This window comes from Sorex araneus, chromosome 7, assembly GCF_027595985.1.
Source record: "Sorex araneus isolate mSorAra2 chromosome 7, mSorAra2.pri, whole genome shotgun sequence".
NCBI lineage: Eukaryota > Metazoa > Chordata > Mammalia > Eulipotyphla > Soricidae > Sorex > Sorex araneus.
The window spans coordinates 53880913-53900195 of record NC_073308.1 but is presented as its reverse complement, the minus strand read 5'-3'; the positions used below and the strand labels follow the sequence as shown (position 1 = coordinate 53900195).

General features: G+C 45.9%; 1 protein-coding gene across 3 annotated transcripts in view; it reads left to right on the top strand.

Annotated features, from left to right (window-relative positions):
* Nucleotides 1–1089: 1089 nt before the first annotated feature.
* Nucleotides 1090–19283, top strand: part of RAPGEF2 (Rap guanine nucleotide exchange factor 2) — a 239142-nt gene continuing 220948 nt past the window's right edge. For 2 of the 3 annotated variants that reach the window (XM_055144321.1, XM_055144320.1), the window contains exon 1: nt 1091–1252. In XM_055144321.1, coding sequence (XP_055000296.1) covers nt 1184–1252 — 69 coding nt within the window. In that variant the 5' untranslated portion in view covers nt 1091–1183. Of the gene's footprint in view, nt 1253–19283 lie in introns of all 3 variants that reach the window. The other variant, XM_055144324.1, reaches the window with a different exon arrangement.

Sequence of the window (19283 nt, the reverse complement as noted above, 5' to 3'; positions counted from 1 at the left end):
TAGGTGCCACCGGGGAGGGAGGGCGCGGCTGAGCCGCCGGCGCGGCGGGCAGGGGCGCAGGGGGGAGGGGGCGGGGGAGGCAGGGGGCGGGACTGAGAGCCCCGGGAGCTCCGCCCCCTCGATGATGCGGCGCCCGCCGACTGGCCCGCGGCCCCGCCACTCACTCCTCACCATGGTTGCAGCACAAAGCAACAAGCCCCGGAGGCCGCTTCCTCCCTGAGGAGCGGCTCGGGCGGCCGGAGAAGGCGCAGGAGGAGGAAGAGGCGGAGGAAGAGGAGGGGAATCGCCGCTTCCCAAACACTCTCCGAGGGGGGCTGTGCGCGGCTCTCGGCCCTCGGACGCCCGCCCGCCACCGGGAGTCGGTTCTGGGCTGCCCGCGCCTCCCCCCCCCCCGCCCCTACTCCCCCCCTCCCTCCACCCCGCTCGGCGCACACCGGGAACAAAGTTGCCGAGAGCGACTGGGCCGGAGCTTGTGCCACCCGGGCCGGGGGCTCTGGCCGCGGCGGCGGCGCCCGGGCAGCTGCGCTCCGGGCGCGCGGATGGGGGGAGGCGGCGACGGCGGCGGAGCCCACGGCGGCGGCCCGAGCAGCGGCGGCAGCGGCGGCGGCGGCGGCGGGGCGGCGCGAGGGGATGCAGCAGCAGTCGGGAGGCGCGGCCGAGCCCAGTAGACGGAGACCAGGCGCCGCCCGGACGGCGATCGCGCCGCGCAGCGCCCGGACCTGAGCCCGCGGCGCGGGGACGCGGGAGAGCCGAGCGCTTCGCCGACAGCCGCCGAGGGCGCGAGGAGGCCCGGCGCCGCCGGTCGCCCGCACCTCCCTAACGCAGAAACTCGGGCCCGCGGGGGCCCCCCGGACCCGCCGCCGCCAACGCCGCCGCCCCCGGAGTGGAGCCGGGGGAGGCGTGTCGAGACCCGGCCCGCGGGGAGCGCGGCGGGGACGCCGAGGCGGAGGAAGCGGAGGACCCCGGCGCCGCGTCCCTGCGGCCTCGCCCGCGCGCCCGTCCCGCGCTCGGCCCGGCCCGGCCCCCGGGGGCCCCCGCGCCGCCGCCGCCGCCGCCGCCGTTCGGCTTCGTAGCCCCGGGCGGGCGGGCGGGCGGAGCGCGCGGGGCGGTGGCAGCCGCGGCGCTGGGCCGGGAGGAGGCCGGCGAGGGTGCGGAGCGGCCCCGGCCGGGCCCGCGGGGGGAGATGGCGTCCTACGTGGATAACAGCTTCCGCCAGGCGGTGATGAAGAACCCCGCCGAGAGGACCCCCCAGGTGAGACCCGCCGGGCGCCCCCCCCGACCCTCGCGAGGGCCGCGCCCTCCCCCTGCGCCTCTCCGCCCTCCCTCTCCAGCTTGCCGAGAGTTTCCCCGCTGTACCCCGCTCCTGCCATCAGGACCCCGCCGCAACTTCCCCGGGCATCCCCCGGTGGAGACTTGCCCCGTGGCCGCCCTGGGCTCTCACCCCTGCCTGCCTCCTTTCTTTCTTTCTTTTTTTTTTTTTTTTGCTGCCCTTTGCCAACTGACCTTCCTTCTACCTTTGCCCCGCGGGGGAGGGAATTCTGTCCTTTGCTCCCCCTCTTCCCAGCTGTCTCCCGAGCCCTCGGCTTCGCAGGAGGTGACTCCCCACCCCCGCCGGCCTTGCGCCCGACACTTTTGTCCCCCCCTGGCTGCAGGCCCCTTCCCCAGGCGTGCGTCTGGCCCTGGGACCTTTAGAGTTGCGTGGTGTGGGTCAGGGGAGACAGGAAACTTCTGGGCTCTGCGGAAGACAGATCCGCGAGGGCCTTGTGAATTTCTGCTCGGATACACACGCGATTGCTTTATTTTTGAAAAGTGTGTGTATGTGTGTGTGTGTGTGTGTGTGTGTGTGTGTGTGTGTGTGTTTGGGGGGGGGGTTGCTGCTTTCTCGTGAAGGGGCGGGGGTTTTGAATAGCTCTGGCTGGCTGCTTTCCCTTCCCTTTGCAGACAGAGCTGCAGGGCGGGCATATTCAGATACCCCCCACCCCCCCACCCCCCGCCCCGGGCAGGGCACCCTGCGGATTCTTTGGGTGTTTGCACATTCTTGTCAAAATGAGATAAGTCCACCTTGCTCACCTTGCTGCTGCTTTCCTTTACCTTCAGGCTTCCCCTCCCAGCCTCCCCCCCTTGAAATGGGGAGTGCTCTTGGTGTTGGAGCCGGTCCTCTCAAGTTGGACCAGAGAAGGGAAATTTTATAAAAATGTGGTCTTGGATTTTTTTTTTTTCCTGGAGGGGTTTTGCTGTCTGGGTAGTGACGCATATTCCTGTGCGTCCGGGCGATGGTTACTGGGGATCTTGTGGCCAACCTTTTTTTAGGACAAACCCTCCTGATTCGTGGGACCACCTTCCCCCACCTCAGCCAGTTAGGAGCTGCAGCTTGACAAAAGTGACTTCTGTTAGGTGTTGGAGGCCATCTGTTCAAAAACCAAATGCTCTCCTTCTCCGACCTTTATTATTTAATGTGCGGAGAACAGGGTAAACTAGAATCCTCTCCTGGCTGCCTTATTGGCCAAGGCACCAGAATAGCACCTAGTACCATCATCCGATCTTTCATTTTTCTTGAAAGAGCCCCTTGCTTCTGGGGATTTATAGAGTTTGCCCATTCCCAAAAAGGTGGAAAATGGGGGCTAATTTTATAAGAAAATCCATTTCAGCGTGTTTCCAGAGAGTTCCTGTTGTGAAGAATTTCTCAGAAACAAGGACCATTCTGTTTTGCTACTTTAATCTTTTCCCTGAGCCTCGCACTCCCCTCACTAGCCCCTTCATCTGGGTGGCTTGAAATTGTCAAATGAGTCTTTTGCCTCATCTCTTGCCTGGGAGGCTGTTGCTTCTGGAGATGCCCTTCCCTCCTGCAGCGCTGTGATGAAACAGATGTCTCTGATATTTTTCAGTGACGTTCAGGTTCAGTGTTTGAAGTGCCAAGTGAAAAAAAAATCACACTTGCGGAGAGTATTAGAACCTAGTAGGCAGGTCAGAAAATGATGTCAGAGGCATTTAGTGGAAATCAGAGAAGGAAAAAGTAGTAGGAGCTGCAGTTGATTAATTAGAATAGCAATGACCTGAAACCTGCTATCAGGTGTGGTGGGGGGGTGTCGCCAAACAAGACTGTGAGAAACAAAACCTCCACTGTGACTGTGGATTGTGTGAAATAAATGAACTGTTAAACTTGCCTGTTCCTGGGCCAGCATTGTAGCATAGAATAAAACACTGACCCAGCGCAGAACTTGGCATGTGGCAGAAGTGGGCCAGTTTCTAACGGCCACTGGATGCAAGGACTCGCCAACAGACCTTGCCGAGAAAGCAAGCAGAGTATCCTACCCGAGGGCCTGCTCAGCCTTTTGACGGGTGAGCCCGATCAATGTTGTTGGTGTTCCTTTAGGTGTTGCTAATTTGGCCCTTCACATCTATTATCATTTAAATCAGAGAAAGTGACTTGAAATGTGAATGTTTTCCATTTTTATTTGCTTTATTGTGTTCAAGATATTCAGCAAAACTTATCTTAAAAAGTTTGCAGAGGATAGTTTTATCAAGTGAAAGTGTAAAATGTTTCCTTAGACTCTGCTTTTTTTTTTTTTTTCCATTTCACTTCTTTGTGAATGAACTGGGGGGAAGCTTTTTTGGTACTCACCCTCCTTCCCCCTTCTTCTTCACTTTGGTAGTCCTGGGACTTGAACCCTGGACCCCTCACATGCAAGGCAGGTGCTGTCCCTGCCTCCCAACCAACCATGTTGCCAGCCTTTCTGTGCTTTTTTTTTTTTTCAATCTTCCATGAAAGAGTGAGAATTTTGTAACACGACAATGAAAGTATCAAATAGGCTTGATACTGCAAACAGAAGGATATGAATTAGGAAAGTTTTGCTGTCTTGCTTCCTTCTGTTTTTCAGGATAGACTTAGTAAAGAAGTTTGCATGAGTCTCATTACAGGCAAAGGAAGGTGCTTCAAAAGAAAAACATAGAGGAAAATACACAGAGGCCCAGGATGTGACTCAGTGGTAAAGCAGGTGCTTTGCTTGTCTGAAACCTGACTTCATCCCTAACTCTGCAAAAAGCTTAAAAAGTATTTTTTGCATATATGTGCATATATGCCCATATATATGCATATATATATGTATATATATATATAAATATCTCAAATGCTATACCCAGCAGACTCAAGTACTCTTGGTTCTGTGCTCAGGCATCACTCCTGGCAGTGCACAGGGAGGAACCATATGGACTGCCAGGGATGGAAACAGGTCAGCTGTGTGCAAGGCTGGGGCCTGAACCCCTGTACTATTTCTCTAGCCAGCAAAAAAAAAAAAAAAATTAATAGATTTTTAAAAACTCTACTAGCCTAGTTTCCCACCCAAACTCTATGAAGACAGTTTTATATTTAGGGCAACCTTTTGCTTCAAAGTAATGTCACTAGTGTAACATAAGAAGTTGGACAGAAAAGAACCAGAGGGTAGGAAGAGCCCCTGTCTAAATATGGAACTTTGAAAATGACAGAGATTTTCATGCCCACCTGGAAAATGGGAGCCTGTTTTACTAAGGTTAGCATTAGAGCGCGGGGCGGGAGGATGATAAGGAAAAGTAGAAGGATTTCCACCTGAATTATAGACCAAGTCGTACATACACAGATCAAAAGTGCTGTCATTGTTTCACCTGATACTGAGAGGCGGAAAAAACGTCATTTTAAATCCAGTATGTTCAGTGCCTCTGTAAACCTGGCAAAGCCTTGTCAATGGGAGTACTGTGTTCTGAAGAATAAACTCCCCAGGAAATAATGAATGCTAAACATTCTATCGGTATTATTTTTCAGTGCACCTCAGTTGAAAACAGGACTGTTAATGTAATTGTTTTATTAAACTATTTGAGTTTATGTCTTTAATCACGAAAGTGGGGAGCTTGGTCACTAAAGCAATTTAGTGAAGTAAACGACGTAAATAAATTACAAGCGGCTTTATCCCTCAAGGCTTGAAACGATAAAATGATTTTTCAAAGCAATTTTATTAACTTGTTGAGTTCAGATTCTCTGAAATTGCTTTTGTGGAGCGTTTAAATGCATAGATTTTTTTTAGTTTGCCAGGTGACACTTTGCAGAATTGCTTAAAGACCTACCTAATTTGATGTTTCCAGTTGTAAAGTTACTTTGTATCTCATTCCCTCCTTGTGAAGGATGTCCTTCGTTAGTGAGCATTCATTTGGGCTGTTGTATCTTTTGAGTTATTTGCTAATTTGTGAGTTTGTTACCTGAGGGCTCATTGCCCTGCAGAACTTAAACCTTTGCAAAGTTCCTCAGCCAACTTATGTTTTGAGTCAGTGATACTGCTGAGAAAATACCTTTAGCCCAAAAATTCTGCACAGAAACTCTCTCTCTGATAAATGCTTAACTTCCAAATATGGTGGAAGAATTGTGTCTATTTCAGTTAAAAATAATTTCAGACCAGATTTTATCAGTTCATGAGCAATCTCATATTTCCATTTGACATAATATACTTTGATTATATTTCAATTCCTGTTGGACTCTACTTGTTTTTTAAGTAGCTATTGTTTGTAGAACACAGCTAAATAGTCTGTTATTTAAAAGGCAAATAATACTGGTTCATCCAGCCTTTAGTGTTCATAGCATAGTGGAAGTAAAAAAAAAAAAATGTGTTTGGAGGCTTGGACAGTCCCGTGGTTAGATTCTTGGGACCACTTGTTCCTCCGGCACTGCACTGTTGCAGTGGCACAGTGTGGCACTGCAGGGCTGGAGCACCATGTCGTCGTGGATGCTGATGTTGAACCCTGATGTCCAACCGACTGGTGAGGCCCCTGGATTTCCAGAGCACCGAGCCCCAGTTGGGAGGCAAATACACAAAATCCCGTTTGTAACTAAAGTGTTATTCATAGGCCAGGCAGATAGTGAAGTGGGTAGAGCTCTTGGCTTACGTACGGCTGACCTAGGCTCCATCCTGGGTGGCCCCGTATGGTCCACTGAGCCTGCCAGGAGTCCTCCTGAGCACAGGACCAGAAGCAAACCCTGAACATCATGGAGTGTGGCCCCAGAGCTCCCCCCGCCCCCCAAAGCACTAATTTCATAGTTTTAGTATGTGACTTGAACAAGGACTTCACTCCATGATAAAAATTATCAACTTTTTTTTTTTTTTTTTTGCAATATGGGTGGAAACTTAGTTGCCTTCAAATGACTTCTTAAACACTTGGTAATTAACAGTTAAGTAATTAGCTTTGCATATTTTGGCTGAGGTTCAAAGTGATTCTCTCCAACTATATTGCTCTGGGGGTTGAATCCAGTCCTTCCTATAATTTCATAAAAGTCATTTTTTCTTTTTGCACCCTGACCCGAAGTTAAAACATTTTTTAAAAGGAAGAGGACTATGACGGGACAGTCCGGTGGTTATGGTGCTTGCTTTGCTGACCTGGATGTGGTCCCAGGCACTCTGGACATCCCATAAACTCTTACTTGCCTGGTACAGAGCTGGGAGTAAGACCTTGGCACCAGCTGGTGCCCTGCACAGCCTCCCCTCCCCCCCACCGTCTCACAGTAAAGAGAGGCGGAAGAGGACTATGTAGTTACCAACTTGTCTTTTTCCCTTAAGGAAGGACATAAACTCAGCACTGCTGTACTCCCTTATCATTATCATGTTATTAATGGCCTTGCCATTTAATAATAGAGAATACATTCTCACATCAAAGCATTGTTCTTGAAGTAGTTCTTTGGGTTCCTAAGAAAACTCAGGCCAGAGCGATAGCACTGGCTTCAGACGCTTACCTAGCATCCCTCTGAACTTGGTTCGAATCCCCCACACCACATCTGGTCGGCTGAGCGCTGTCAGGATCACTGCTGAGTTGTTGGCTATGGCCCAGACCTCTCCCACAAAAATAAAAACATAGAAAGCTATCTTTCCCCCCACCATCCTACCCTCAGTGTCTTGAAAAGTATTTATTTTTGTTTTTTCTTGCTGGAGGAGCAACAGTCCTGGTGGTGCTTGGGGGACCTGGGGTGTGGGGATTGAACCTACGCCTCCTGCATGCCCAGCTGCACCCAGCCCGCCGACCTAGTTCTCTGGCCCCTTAAAATGTTCTTTAAGGGAATATTATGTTCTTAAACGCAAAACAGCTTATGCTAGTGAATTTTAGAGGAAATTACATGATTAGAGGTCTGCCTTCGGTAATACTTGAAATTCAAGTTACATAAAGTAATACTACTTGAAAGTAATGCCTCAGTTATAGATGGTCTAAACTAAAGACATAATAACTCTAAAAAAGATCCGGGAAGACAATGATTTTTAACTCAAGAGAACCTGAGTTTCACTACTTACTTTACAAGTTGCGTAGTATAGTAGTAAAAAGGGTTTATAATTACCTGGACTATCTGGGAAAGAGATATGTAAGTGTAGACCCTGGTGATAGTTAATAGTTCCTGGATCTCTGTGTTTTATGGACTGTTTCCTCTCTTTCCCCCCCTTCTAATGAATTTCCTTATCTGTAAAGTGAGGGTAATAGCTTCCTGATGTTTTTGTAGATTAAGTGAACTATTTTGTGAACTATCAGTTCTTACTGTAGTTCCATCTTAATGAAATAACTATTATTTACCTTGCCTTGGGAATTCAAATATGAAATGAGACATCTGCTCTCAAGTAACTCGCCCGTTTGTTTTATCTATCGGATGTGATTAATTTGTTCTGTAAGAGCTGTCCCGCGGCAACAGCGAGAGTCCGTGGACTTCCTTAGATGTGTAGTCTTGGGAGGAGGAATTCACCTACCAGTGGACTAGGGGAACATGAAGATATTCCAGAATGACTCACTGTCATTTATGTCACACACGTGGTTGTAGGAAAATACTTGTAGACCTTTGTTCAGTGTGCCAGGAGGTCAGGGAGTGACTGTCTGGGGAGGAATGACAGGTGACCGAGAGTTCTCTTGGAGGCTGATGTGTCTTTCAGGCTGCAGATGGTTCAGGGAATGGATTACACAGGGATGGACTAGAAAGACTGCAGATGTCGAGTCTACTGGAATGCTCGGCTGAATCTGTTTATGTTTAGATCAGCAGCTTGTGTCAAATTCTGCTGCCAGGCCGGTGCAGTCAAACCAGTAGAGTCATGGGTGTTTTTTAATTCACGGGAAAAACTCAAGCTGGTATAGCTAATCTTATTGAGGATTTTGGATTTTTTTTTTTTTTTTTGCTTTTTGGGTCACACCCAGCGATGCACAGGGGTTACTCCTGGCTCTGCACCCAGGAATTACCCCTGACCATATGGGATGCTGGGAATCAAACCCGGGTTGGCCACGTGCAAGGCAAATGCCCTACCCGCTGCGCTGTCGCTCCAGCCACCTTATTGAGTTTTAAGATAGTTTTACTTGTTCTATTTTTCCTTAAACTTTGATCTTGTACATGTGCACTTTAGAATCTAATGTAAAATATCCAGTTTACCTAATTATCATGCTAAATACACTAGTATTTCTTAATTTGAAATGATACTGTGATTCTCCCTCCCCCCCCCAAGCTTTCTCTCTGTTGGAAGAACTTACCTTCTAGAATTAATGTGACAAAAACGAGCTTTTCTTATTTGGGACCACACCCAGTGATGCTGGAGGCTACTCCTGACCAAATGCTTGGGGGTGTCTCTCCTGGTATGCTGCAGGGAGCATGTGGTGCCAGTGATTGAGCCCAGCTGCATCTCCTACTTGCAGAACCTACATGCAGAACCGGTGCTACTGTAGCCCTCCAAGCTGTTTCTTTGGACCCCAAAGTAAATTTTTAAAAAAGTATAAAAACACAGTTGGGGCTGGAGAGATGGTATAGGGGTTAAGGTAATTGTCTTGCAGGGGCTGACCTAGATTAATCCCTGGCACTGCATATGGTTTTCAAGCACTGCCAGGACTAGTTCTTGGGCACTGACTAGAAGATTCCTCCTCCCAAGCCTCCCTAGCCCCCTAAAATAGCCCACAATTGACTTGCAATGTAATGTAATGTAATGATTGTAATTGATTTGAAGACAGTTCCTTATTCCCCTCTATTTTTATTTAGATAATTAATGCTGATTAATTAGGAAGGAAAACAATTTTTAGTACACATAATTGGTCTTTTTGTAGCTTTGTCAGAGCTCAAATACGAATAGTTTAGTAAAAGTGAAAATATTTCCTGTGGTTTTAATGTTAGCCTTTGTGTAGGGAGAAAAGTCATCTGACTGCCACATTATTTTGACTTTTAGGATTTTATCTTTTCAAAAAAAAAAAGTCCTCCTGGTTTTACATGCTAATTAACCACTGCATTCTAATCTGTATGAAGTGTGGTTTACTTTCCTTTCTCATCTGTTAAAATAGTGACCTTTGATGTGGTGTTGTGGTTGCTTTCTTTGCAGCAAAAATGTAGTTCTTAAAATTTAAAATTGTCTTGGCCTCACCATTTTTGTGCTTTTATATCCATTAAGCAAAATATGTTTTGGAGGAGTTGTTGTCAGTGACTTAAAGGAGAACTTGTCATGAGACCTCCTCATTCTTCCTGTAATTTCTCATTGCTTGACTGCTACAAATTGAAAACCATAGTTTATGGAGATTCAAAGTCTCAGGTATTTAAGATGAGCAAAACGAATTTACATCTTGATCCTGTTTGTTAATCGTTAGTTTAGTTGACAAACCAAAATTCCCCTTGTCTATTCCAAGCTCTGTTTTTCAGCTCTTGGTATTTGTTCCACCCACCATAAAGCCCATCAGAAAAGAACAGACACTGAAGAAGTAGCCAGTAGCTGATAGTTTCAGAAAGATATGATAGTAACTTTCTTAGGAGCTCGCTTATCAGGCCTGGGAGATGGCACAGAGGACAGGAGTTCTGCTTCCTGTGCGGAAGCTCTGGCTCAGTCCCCAGCACCCGGGGGTCCTTGAGCATCACTGGGTCTGACCTCAGAGCACCATGAAGAGAGTATTCCCCAAGCACCTCCAGGGTTGACTCAAATTCAAAATACACCAATCAAGTGTGAAATTAGAATAAAAGGCTTACGAAAGAGAAAGAAAAAAATACAGCTGCTAGTAGTCAGTGGGACAATTTGATGATCACTAATTATTTCTGAGCATTCATGTTAGTGTTAAATTCTTTCTTTTTGGGTCCTGTTCATTGGTGTTTGGGGGTCTACATCTGACTGTGCGCTGGGGGCCAAAATGGGGTCAGTTCATGCAAGATGAGCACCTTAAGGCCTATGCTGTCTCTCTGGCCCCCAAATTGATTTTTGTTTTCTCAGAAACAAGTCTTCCCCTTCCCCGAGTTGTTGAAACGGCCACACCTGGTGGTGCATGAGCACTGTAGGCAGTGAGTTGAGTATTGGGACAGCGATGGCCCCTCCTGGGGGCTTTTAAGGGGCCATATGGCACAGGGGATCCGAGCTACTGCTTCCGAGAGCATGGACGTCGTCTATGGGCTTTACTACTTGAGGCACATTCAGGACCACAGTTAAATTCTTATTAAAGAATGACTTTTTAGTTTGAGATAGTTCTATATTCACATGCAACTGTAAAAAAAAAGCAGGGCATAAATATCCTCTGTACCCTTTACCCAATTTATTATTAATATCTTGCAAAATTGTTGTGCAGAGAAGGGGCCAGAAAGCTAGTGTAGGGTTCTTGCACTCGACTCGCTCGGTTTGATCACTGATACCACATATGGTCCCCAGAACACAGCCGGGAGTAATCCCTGAACTCCTCTAAGTATGACCCTTCACCCCCCATAAAAACCACCCTAAACACCCAAAATGAAAATGATTGTTCCAGATCACAATAAAATTTTAACATTCATACAATTAGGATACAGAATAGTTCCATCACCTCCATAATTCTTCATAATTGAAGGATTTTCTTGCCCTTTCCGTAGTTGGAATGACTTACTACCCCACTTGGCAAGTTTTCCCTAGCTGTATTACCGTTTGGGATTGACTCTTTTCGCTCATCATAACTAACGCATATCACCTTTTGGCCAACATGAACTTCTGTTGTCACTGAATGAGTTGATTTGTGTTTCTGAAGTACCAGTAATATATAGGGAAAGGGGTGGAATGCAAGGTTGATGGAATTAAATGGTGATGATAATTAGAACATTGTACATATATAAAATAAAGTCCAAACCATAGGTTCCTTTTGAGCACAAATTGTGGTAGCAAAACATATTTGGGTATTTTGATATAAATAGTCTTTTATTTTCTCATGAAAGAATTGATAAGGCTAGCTCTAGCCATCAATGATCCCCCAAAGAAGTTATTTTTCCCAACTGAAGTGGGGAAAATTGAAAAACAGTTCAGAGGGAAGTCTAATGAATATATTTTATAAAGAGCCCTAGTGACCAAACCAGTTTCATTTGAGCCATAAAATAAATACTGGATTATAACTCCTAGGGGAAAATAAACCATCATTCATGCTAATGTAAGAAAATGATTGAATTAATAAATAAACTGTGGAGAAGAGACATCTCTTTGTCACAGTACAGTAGAAGTCCAGTTTGAAAAAAAAAAATAGAAGGACTGAGAAGGGGGTGGTGGTTCAGTGGAGTGGAGGGCATGCTTTGTCTCAGCGAGCCTCGGTTGGGTCCCCGGCACTGCCAGGCACTGCGCTGCTCCAAAAACTGTGATCATTAATCTTTTCTTCCCCCTAGATTAATTATTTAGTTTTAAATAAAGAGCTCAGTAACTTTTAAGTATTTTGTATGTATCGATCCATTAGTTACATGGTTAAAGCAACATTAAGTGGAGAAACATTAATATATAGGCCCCGAGGGATGACTCAGTGGGCTAAAGAACCTACTGTGGTGCAAGCATAGCCACATGGCCACAAGTTCTATCCCTGGTGCTCCTACATACGTCATGCGTTTGAGACTCCTACTGCCGCAGTGGCATTCTACTAGATGTGTGAATCTTTTTGTTTTTTTTTAAATTTTTTAAATTTTTACATGAATCACCATGTAAGTTACAGACTTACAAACGTTTGTGCTTATGTTTCAGTCATACAATGATTGAGTACCCATCACTCTACCAGTGCCCATTCTCCTCCACCAATGATCCCAGTATCCCTCCCACCACCCCACCCCACCTCTGTGGCAGGGCATTCCCTTTTGCACTCTCTATCTCTCTCCTTTTGGGTGTTGTGGTTTGCAATAGAGGTATTGAGTGGCCATCATGTTCGGTCTATAATCTACTTTCAGCTCACATCTGTCATGCCGAGTGGCCCTCTAAGCACCTTTTACTTGGTGGTCCCTTCTCTATATGAGCTGCCTTTTCCCCCATCATGTGAGGCCGGCTTCGAAGCCGTGGAGCAATCATCCTGGTACACTGGATGTGTGAATCTTAGCAAGCAACAGCCATTACAACAGAGAGAAGGAAGGGGGGAGAGTTCATATACATACACAAACAGTATGAATATATTTACTCCATAACTGGATGAGAGTTGAGAAGAATTTTTAGCTGTTTCTTCATCTTTATTGCTACCTTTTTTTTTTTTGGTTATTCACGAGATGCTATGTAACTTCATCCATTTTGAATATTTCTTGATCCCGAGTTCAAGCAAATTTGAGTGTTCGGTCGAAGAATATGGATATTCAGTGGTCACGTGACTCGGCTGCAGCGTGTTTGTCTTGTGTGTGTGAGGTCCTGGGTGTGATTCCCAGCACTGTCCGGATCTCTGAGCACCTCGCTCAAGCCCTGAGCGTGGGTGGGTGTGGCCAAAAGAAGAGTGCGCAGAAATGGGATGTTTTCCATAACACCAAGCAGTTGAGAAAGTCACTTGTAGTAGCTAAAGGAAATCAGTCCAGGTGAAATTAAGACTGCTGGTTCTACCTCTGCTCTTTCTTTCCTTGTGGATTTAAAGAATTGTGGGTTTAAAGAGTTTAAGGAGACTGTGGAGGAGAGGATGGAAGGGAGGGAAGGGCAGCAAAGGTGTGTTTAGAAAGTCTAGTTACTAAAGGAGCCGCTCTTCTAATTAAGGAGGATAATATTTAAGGTGACTATATTCAGTACTTTGGGTTTTTCAGGACATTTTCGTATCCAAAAGGAAAATAAAGAACTTTATTTTAAAATTAGTTCAGGGTGGATATATTTCTATAAATTCCCTGTCTTCTATTTACTTATTGTGTTTTTGTAAGGTGGGACTATTTCATCATCAGTGCATACTAGTTTTGCACACCATGTACTTATATTCTGTAATTGAAATTGGTGCTGGAAGATTAAATATCAAATTAGTATTTGGGATAACCACAAATAAAATGTAAGCCAAAGGTATTTTACAACTCATTTTCAAAAATAAAGATGTTTCCCTCTCTCCGTGTGCATTATCATTATTATCATCGATTTGGCCACGCCTGACTTTTCTGGGGCTGCTCCTTGCTCTGCTCGGGGATTGCTCCTGGCCATGTTCAGGGGACAGTGTAGTGATGGTGATCAAACCCAGGCCTGCCCCCTCCCATGCTCAGCTCTTTTTTTTTTCCTTTTTTTTTTGCTTTTTGGGTCACTCCTGGTTCTGTGCTCAGGAATTATCCCTGGCGGTGCTCAGGGGACCATATGGGATGCTGGGAATCGAACTTGGGTCGGTTGCGTGCAAGGCAAATGCCCTACCCGCCATGCTATGGCTCCAGCCCACGAACTGAGCCCTTTGAGCTATCTCTTCAGCCCTCTTTTTCTTTATTTCCAGATAATTTTTGTTTGATGATCTCCTTAAGCCACAACACAGAGTCTGGTAGACGATTTTCTTTTAAGCATGCTCAGATGTGTGAGCAAATGCCTGGCCAAATTACCCCAGCTCTTTGGCTGTGCTTTTGTCCTCCCTGCTTTGCTTCCCCTTGCCTTGGGTGCTGTGCTGAGCGGGAGCTGGTTACACCCGGCTGTGCTGCTCCCCCTCTTGGAGCTGGGGTGCATCACACTTTTGCTGTGGTGCTCACTGGGGTTTGTTCCACTGTCGGTACACATGCTCACTGGGGTTGCCTTCCGGTTGGGGGCACACATGATGTAGGAGTCATGCCTGCCAAAGGCTTTTGGAGTGCTCTGATGTGCTTGCCAGGGTACGCACTCCTCATCGCTGGGGCGCGCGCATCTATTCAAGTGTGGCGCATTGGGGCTGTACATGGATTAGGGTGTTTGATCCTGCCATCGTGTCTGGTCCCCCAAGCACAACCAGGGGTTGTTCCAGATATAAAGTCAGGAATTGGCTCTGAGCACTACTGGGTGTGTGCCTCCCCCGCCCTCCCATCCCCAAGAAAAATCCAAATGTAGTACTTACAGGGTTGCACCCCGGTTTATGGTGCTTATACCTATCTGGCTCTGGTTGGGTCGGAACATTTTGTTTTTGTTTTGGGGCCATACCCTGCAGTGCTCTGGGTTAACTCCTGGCTCTGTGCTCAGGCCTCAACTCTGGCAGGCTTGGGTGTGTGTGGGGGGGCATACATGGTGCAAGGGTTTGAACCCACATGGCAGCTGCAAGGCAAGCGCCTTCCCCACACTGTGTTGTCTCCCCCTCCCCTGGGCCCGGCCTGGCTGGGGGTGCTGGAGCGGCTCTGACCAGGTGCCGGGAGGCAGGTGCTCCCACCACGCTGCTGCTGTCTGGGCACTGGCTGTTCTACGCTCTCACACATATTACATTAAGTGACTGCCTGATCTAATTTACTCCTTTCCAAAGCACTAAAACTCACGGGGTAACTTGCAGTGCCGTGGCCAGTGGCCAGCTCAGCGGTAGAGTGGGTGCCCGGTGAGTGTGAGATGGACAGTTTGATCACTGGCACCGCTTGACATGTTTTAAAGGCGTTGCTGTTTTGGGGATCTCCAGGGTCACAACCGAGTGTGCGATTGCTGGCACCCCGTGTCCTGTGTGGCCCTTGGTGAGCATGGCAACCAGAATGTGCTAGCACCACAGCCGAAGGGCCTACGAGAATGTATGCCAGGGCCACAGCCAAGGATGGGAGCACTGCAGCCAGTCACGAGACCCCAGACAGTGCACCAGGACAGCAGAAAGAAATGGGAAAGGGAGTAAAACACATAGAAAATTGACATACCATCGCATGAAATGAAAGGAATGAAGGTTCTTTAAATCACCTTCGAAATCGAATCTCCCTCTTAGAGGACTGAAAGGCCCTGAGAAGCATTCCTGCCTGTTCTTTGAATTTTGGGAATTCCCAAACTTCTTTTACATATGGAGGAAGTGCACAGATAGCCAAACATTCTTTATTCCAAGGTGAGCTTCCAAAACGAATCCTCCTTTTGAGACTTACATGGGAATAATGCGGATTCTTGTGATTCCCTTTTCTTTCCTATGGCTTAAATATCAGTATCATCCTTATAGTTCTGTGGAAGAGACGGGATGATAAAATCATTTTATTTTGAAAGTCCTTGTTCTCATTTTAGCCATACTGAGATGGCTTTGTAGTTATACCTGCATAGCTTTAATTTAATTACATTCGCTACAGACTTATTCAGACTTTAGTGTGTTTTCCTAACTTTTCTTACCAATTAGGATCCTGTTCTTTGGTATTAAATCATCTGCTTTGTGGTCCTGGCTGGTGGTTACTTAGTTTTGATGTTCCTAAGGCTCTGAGGTTTTGTGAACTATTAAAATTTCATAGAACACTGGGGCACAGATAGTGATTTGTCACTTATTTCCGTTGCCAAGTAAGCATGTTAAGATAACAGAAACACATTTTCCACTACTCTCATTTCATAAAAGGGTGTATGTGAAGCTGGTAATATTACCATACCCTTCCATGCTTAAATTTTCATTGAATTTCATTTTGACCGTGATGAAAATGATAACACCATAGTAGAAAATTAGTTTACTCTGAGATTATAATCTTTCTGATATTAAAATATCATTACTGTAATGAAACAAATAGGTAAAAATCAATACTGTGTCTTTTTTTCATGAATTCTGGTATGGAGCATTTCATACAGGTTTGTTGTTACTGAGGCTGATGATGTGGGCAGCAGTTAGAGCACTTGCCTCGCATGTGGGAGGCCCTGGGTTTGATCCCCAGCACTGTTAAAACAAGTGTTTTTTTTTTTAATTAAACATTTTATTTAAAAGCTTCAGTTATATATATACACACACATATATATTTACTTTTAGTTTTTTTCTTTTTGGGTCACACCCAGCGATACACAGGGTTACTCCTGGCTCTAAACTCAGGAATTACTCCTGGCGGTGCTGGGGGACCATATGGGATGCTGGGAATCGAACCCGGGTCGGCCGCGTGCAAGGCAAACGCCCTACCTGCTGTGCTATCACTCCATCCCCATATATATTTACTTTTCTAGTGATTGTAATGAGATTTCTTTTTATTCATGTTTGAGTTTTAGTCATACATTGATCAAACACCCGTCTCTCCACCAGTTTACATTTCCCACCGCCAGTGTCCCCAGTATTCCTCCCGCCACCCCGACCCCACCCCCTATCTTTATGGCTGGCACTTTCCCTTTTACTCGGTCTAGTTTGGGGCACTGTGGTTTGCAAGACGGATTGAGAGGCCATCATGTTTGGTCCTTTGTCTACTTTTAGCACACCACATCTCCCTCCTGAGTGATCCCTCCAACCTTCATTGACTTAGTGGTCCAAAAAAGTGTTATTCTTATTACTGTTCTTTTTTTTTTTTTTTAAATAGTTACTGTTTATTTACTCCGATAACTTCTTTTTCCTTTAGATTGTTTTTATCATGAGTATATCCTATGATGACTGGTTTGCCAAAGTGATTTATAACCTAATTGAATTTGATAGGCAGCATTCAAACCATGTATTGTACTTGTACTGCAACAGTCTGCAAATCACCAAAAGCTTCACAGATAGCTTTGGGCTTATTTTTTCACACAATAAGATCTAGAGGTAGGCGGCCGAGGGCTGGTGCAGATAGATGCTTGGATATGTCCTTAAGGAAATTGACTAGGGCATCTGGTTAGGAGATGGTTTCAGTTTTGAAAATCACAGACGGATTGATTGGCTATAGCACAAGCAGAAAGAAGGGAGGGTGTTGAAAGTCCTTTTTTGGAATAAGCTTTTGTCTGTTATTTAGAAGGAAAGCCTTCTGCAGGTACTTGTCATTGATCAGAGCTGTGTCACACGCAAGTTACAGTGGCAGAAGAGGTGAAAATTTGAAAATTACTTTTCAGCTTCTAGAAAGAATGAATGAGATTGAGGACTGATTGCTGAAAGCTGATACTGTTTGTCCAATTCACTTGGCATAGGGAACATTGTTAAGAAGTCCTTGAAGTCATTCTCAGGGGATCCCTTTGAAAGTCTTCCTGGGTTACAGAACTGTATTGCTGTAGCTACCACTGCAGAATTATGTAGTTATGCTCAACTTCCTGATTCACATTAGGTGTGTGGTTATTAATTTTTTGAACCACAATTTCTTACCTGAAGAACAGATAAAAATAGCAGTGTGTGGTGCAGGCGAGGTGATTGGTGGTAGAGCAAGTGCTTTGCATAGTGCAATGCTCCTGCATTGGAATCGGGTGACACTTCTGCTCCAGTATGTGTATTTAAATTCATTTATTAAGGGGAGACCTGAATTATAAAATGTAAATTTAATTCTAGTTATCTGAAACATATTTGCTGATTAATAGCCACAAGTAGGAGATCCTCACTTTGACTCATTTTTTTATAGGTCTTCTCTCTTAAATTGGGGATTCACATGCATATGTTAATATTTTAAGGATAATGTCAGAAAGTGATTAAGTATGCCACATTGAACTTTGCTTCTTAACATATAAAACCTTAGAAAAGTAAGCAGTAATAAGACTAATTCCAATAAGTTTTAAACTTTCTTTTTAAAATCATACAACATAATAATTATGTATGTAGAGAAGCATTTGCAGTTCATTGTCATCTTCTTTTTACCCCAGTTTTTGGGTGAAATATTTGGATTTGATGCTGGGGCCTGTTTCTGTCTCTGTGCTCTGGAGGGACAATGGCTGAGCTTGGGGGGCCACATGCCGTGCCGTAGCTCCGACACGGGTGCTCAGGAGATACATGATAAGCGCCCTAACCCGGGTACCAGCTCTCTTCTGGCATCTGTACTTTATTTTAAATTGTGACATGTAACTCAGCTTGGAGTACGATGCCAGAAGTAATACTGAGGAGAACAGATACGGCAGTGTTGGGACTTGGTTTCGAGTGGAACCTTGGAAATCGGCGTTTTCCGCAGGATCTTTTTTTTTTTTTTTTTTTTTTGCTTTTTGGGTCACACCCAGCGATGCTCAGGGGTTACTCCTGGCTTTGCACTCAGTAATTACTCCTGGTGGTGCTTGGGGGACCATATGGGATGCCGGGGATTGAACCCAGGTCGGCCGCGTGCAAGGCAAACGCCCTACCCGCTGTGCTATCACTCCGGCCCCATCCACAGGATCTTTTATTGTCTGAAATTTTCTTTGTCAGATGTGTAGATGGCCCCGGAGGCTTCCCGGGGGCCTTTGCAGAGGTCTGTACATCTAGTCTGGCCCCCACATTCTTTTTATTAGGTAAAGACTTAGCACTAAAAATTGTTGAAAGTTCATTATCTAGTGTGGACGCTCTGAGTCGAGGAAATAAATACCAAGGAAAGCTAAGTGAATTTCCTCACGTGACAGTGCAAAACTGCTGGAAATTTAGTCACCTGGGTGCAGGAGACACCAGCCATGGCTGTAGGGCCAAATTTGGCCCATGTCCTGTTTGGTTTTTTTTCCCCCTTTGTTAACCATATATGTATACTTCTTAAAAATTATGACATTTCATGTCCTGTTTTTGTATGTGAAGTTTTACTGGAACATGGCCAAGCCGTTTTTACAGACTGTCAGTGGCTGCCTTCCTGTGCAGATGAGGAGGTGGCAGGAGGAGGTGACAGAGACAGTCTGGCCTGACCGATTACTGTCTGATTAAAGAAAACCTTTGTCCTTCACCCTTAGATTTTCATCCCCCAGAAAATGCAAATGCCTTTGGCAAGTGTGGGTGTGGGGTGACTACTCGGTGCTGATAGTAGTGATAGCTCAGAGAAGAGGAAAGTTCTTGTACTTGATACGGCAAGGAGTGGAACAAACTTTCTATGACAAGCATTTCTTTTTTAGCTTCAAAGGGGCCGATTATGGTAATAGTAGAACACAGTCTTGAATTGGAACTTATCTTTAAGTTATTCTTAAATTTCAGTGTGGTCTTTTAGTTAAGAATGGCAAGTGTCGAGCCCTTTGGAATCGCTTATATCGTAGTGCTGAGAATTTGGGTAGCTTTTTTGTGTGTGGTGCGGGGAGGTGGATAAGGGGGACTTATCCATGGCGCTGTGCTCCAGGATCACGCCTGGTGGTGCTTTTGATACGGTATGTGGT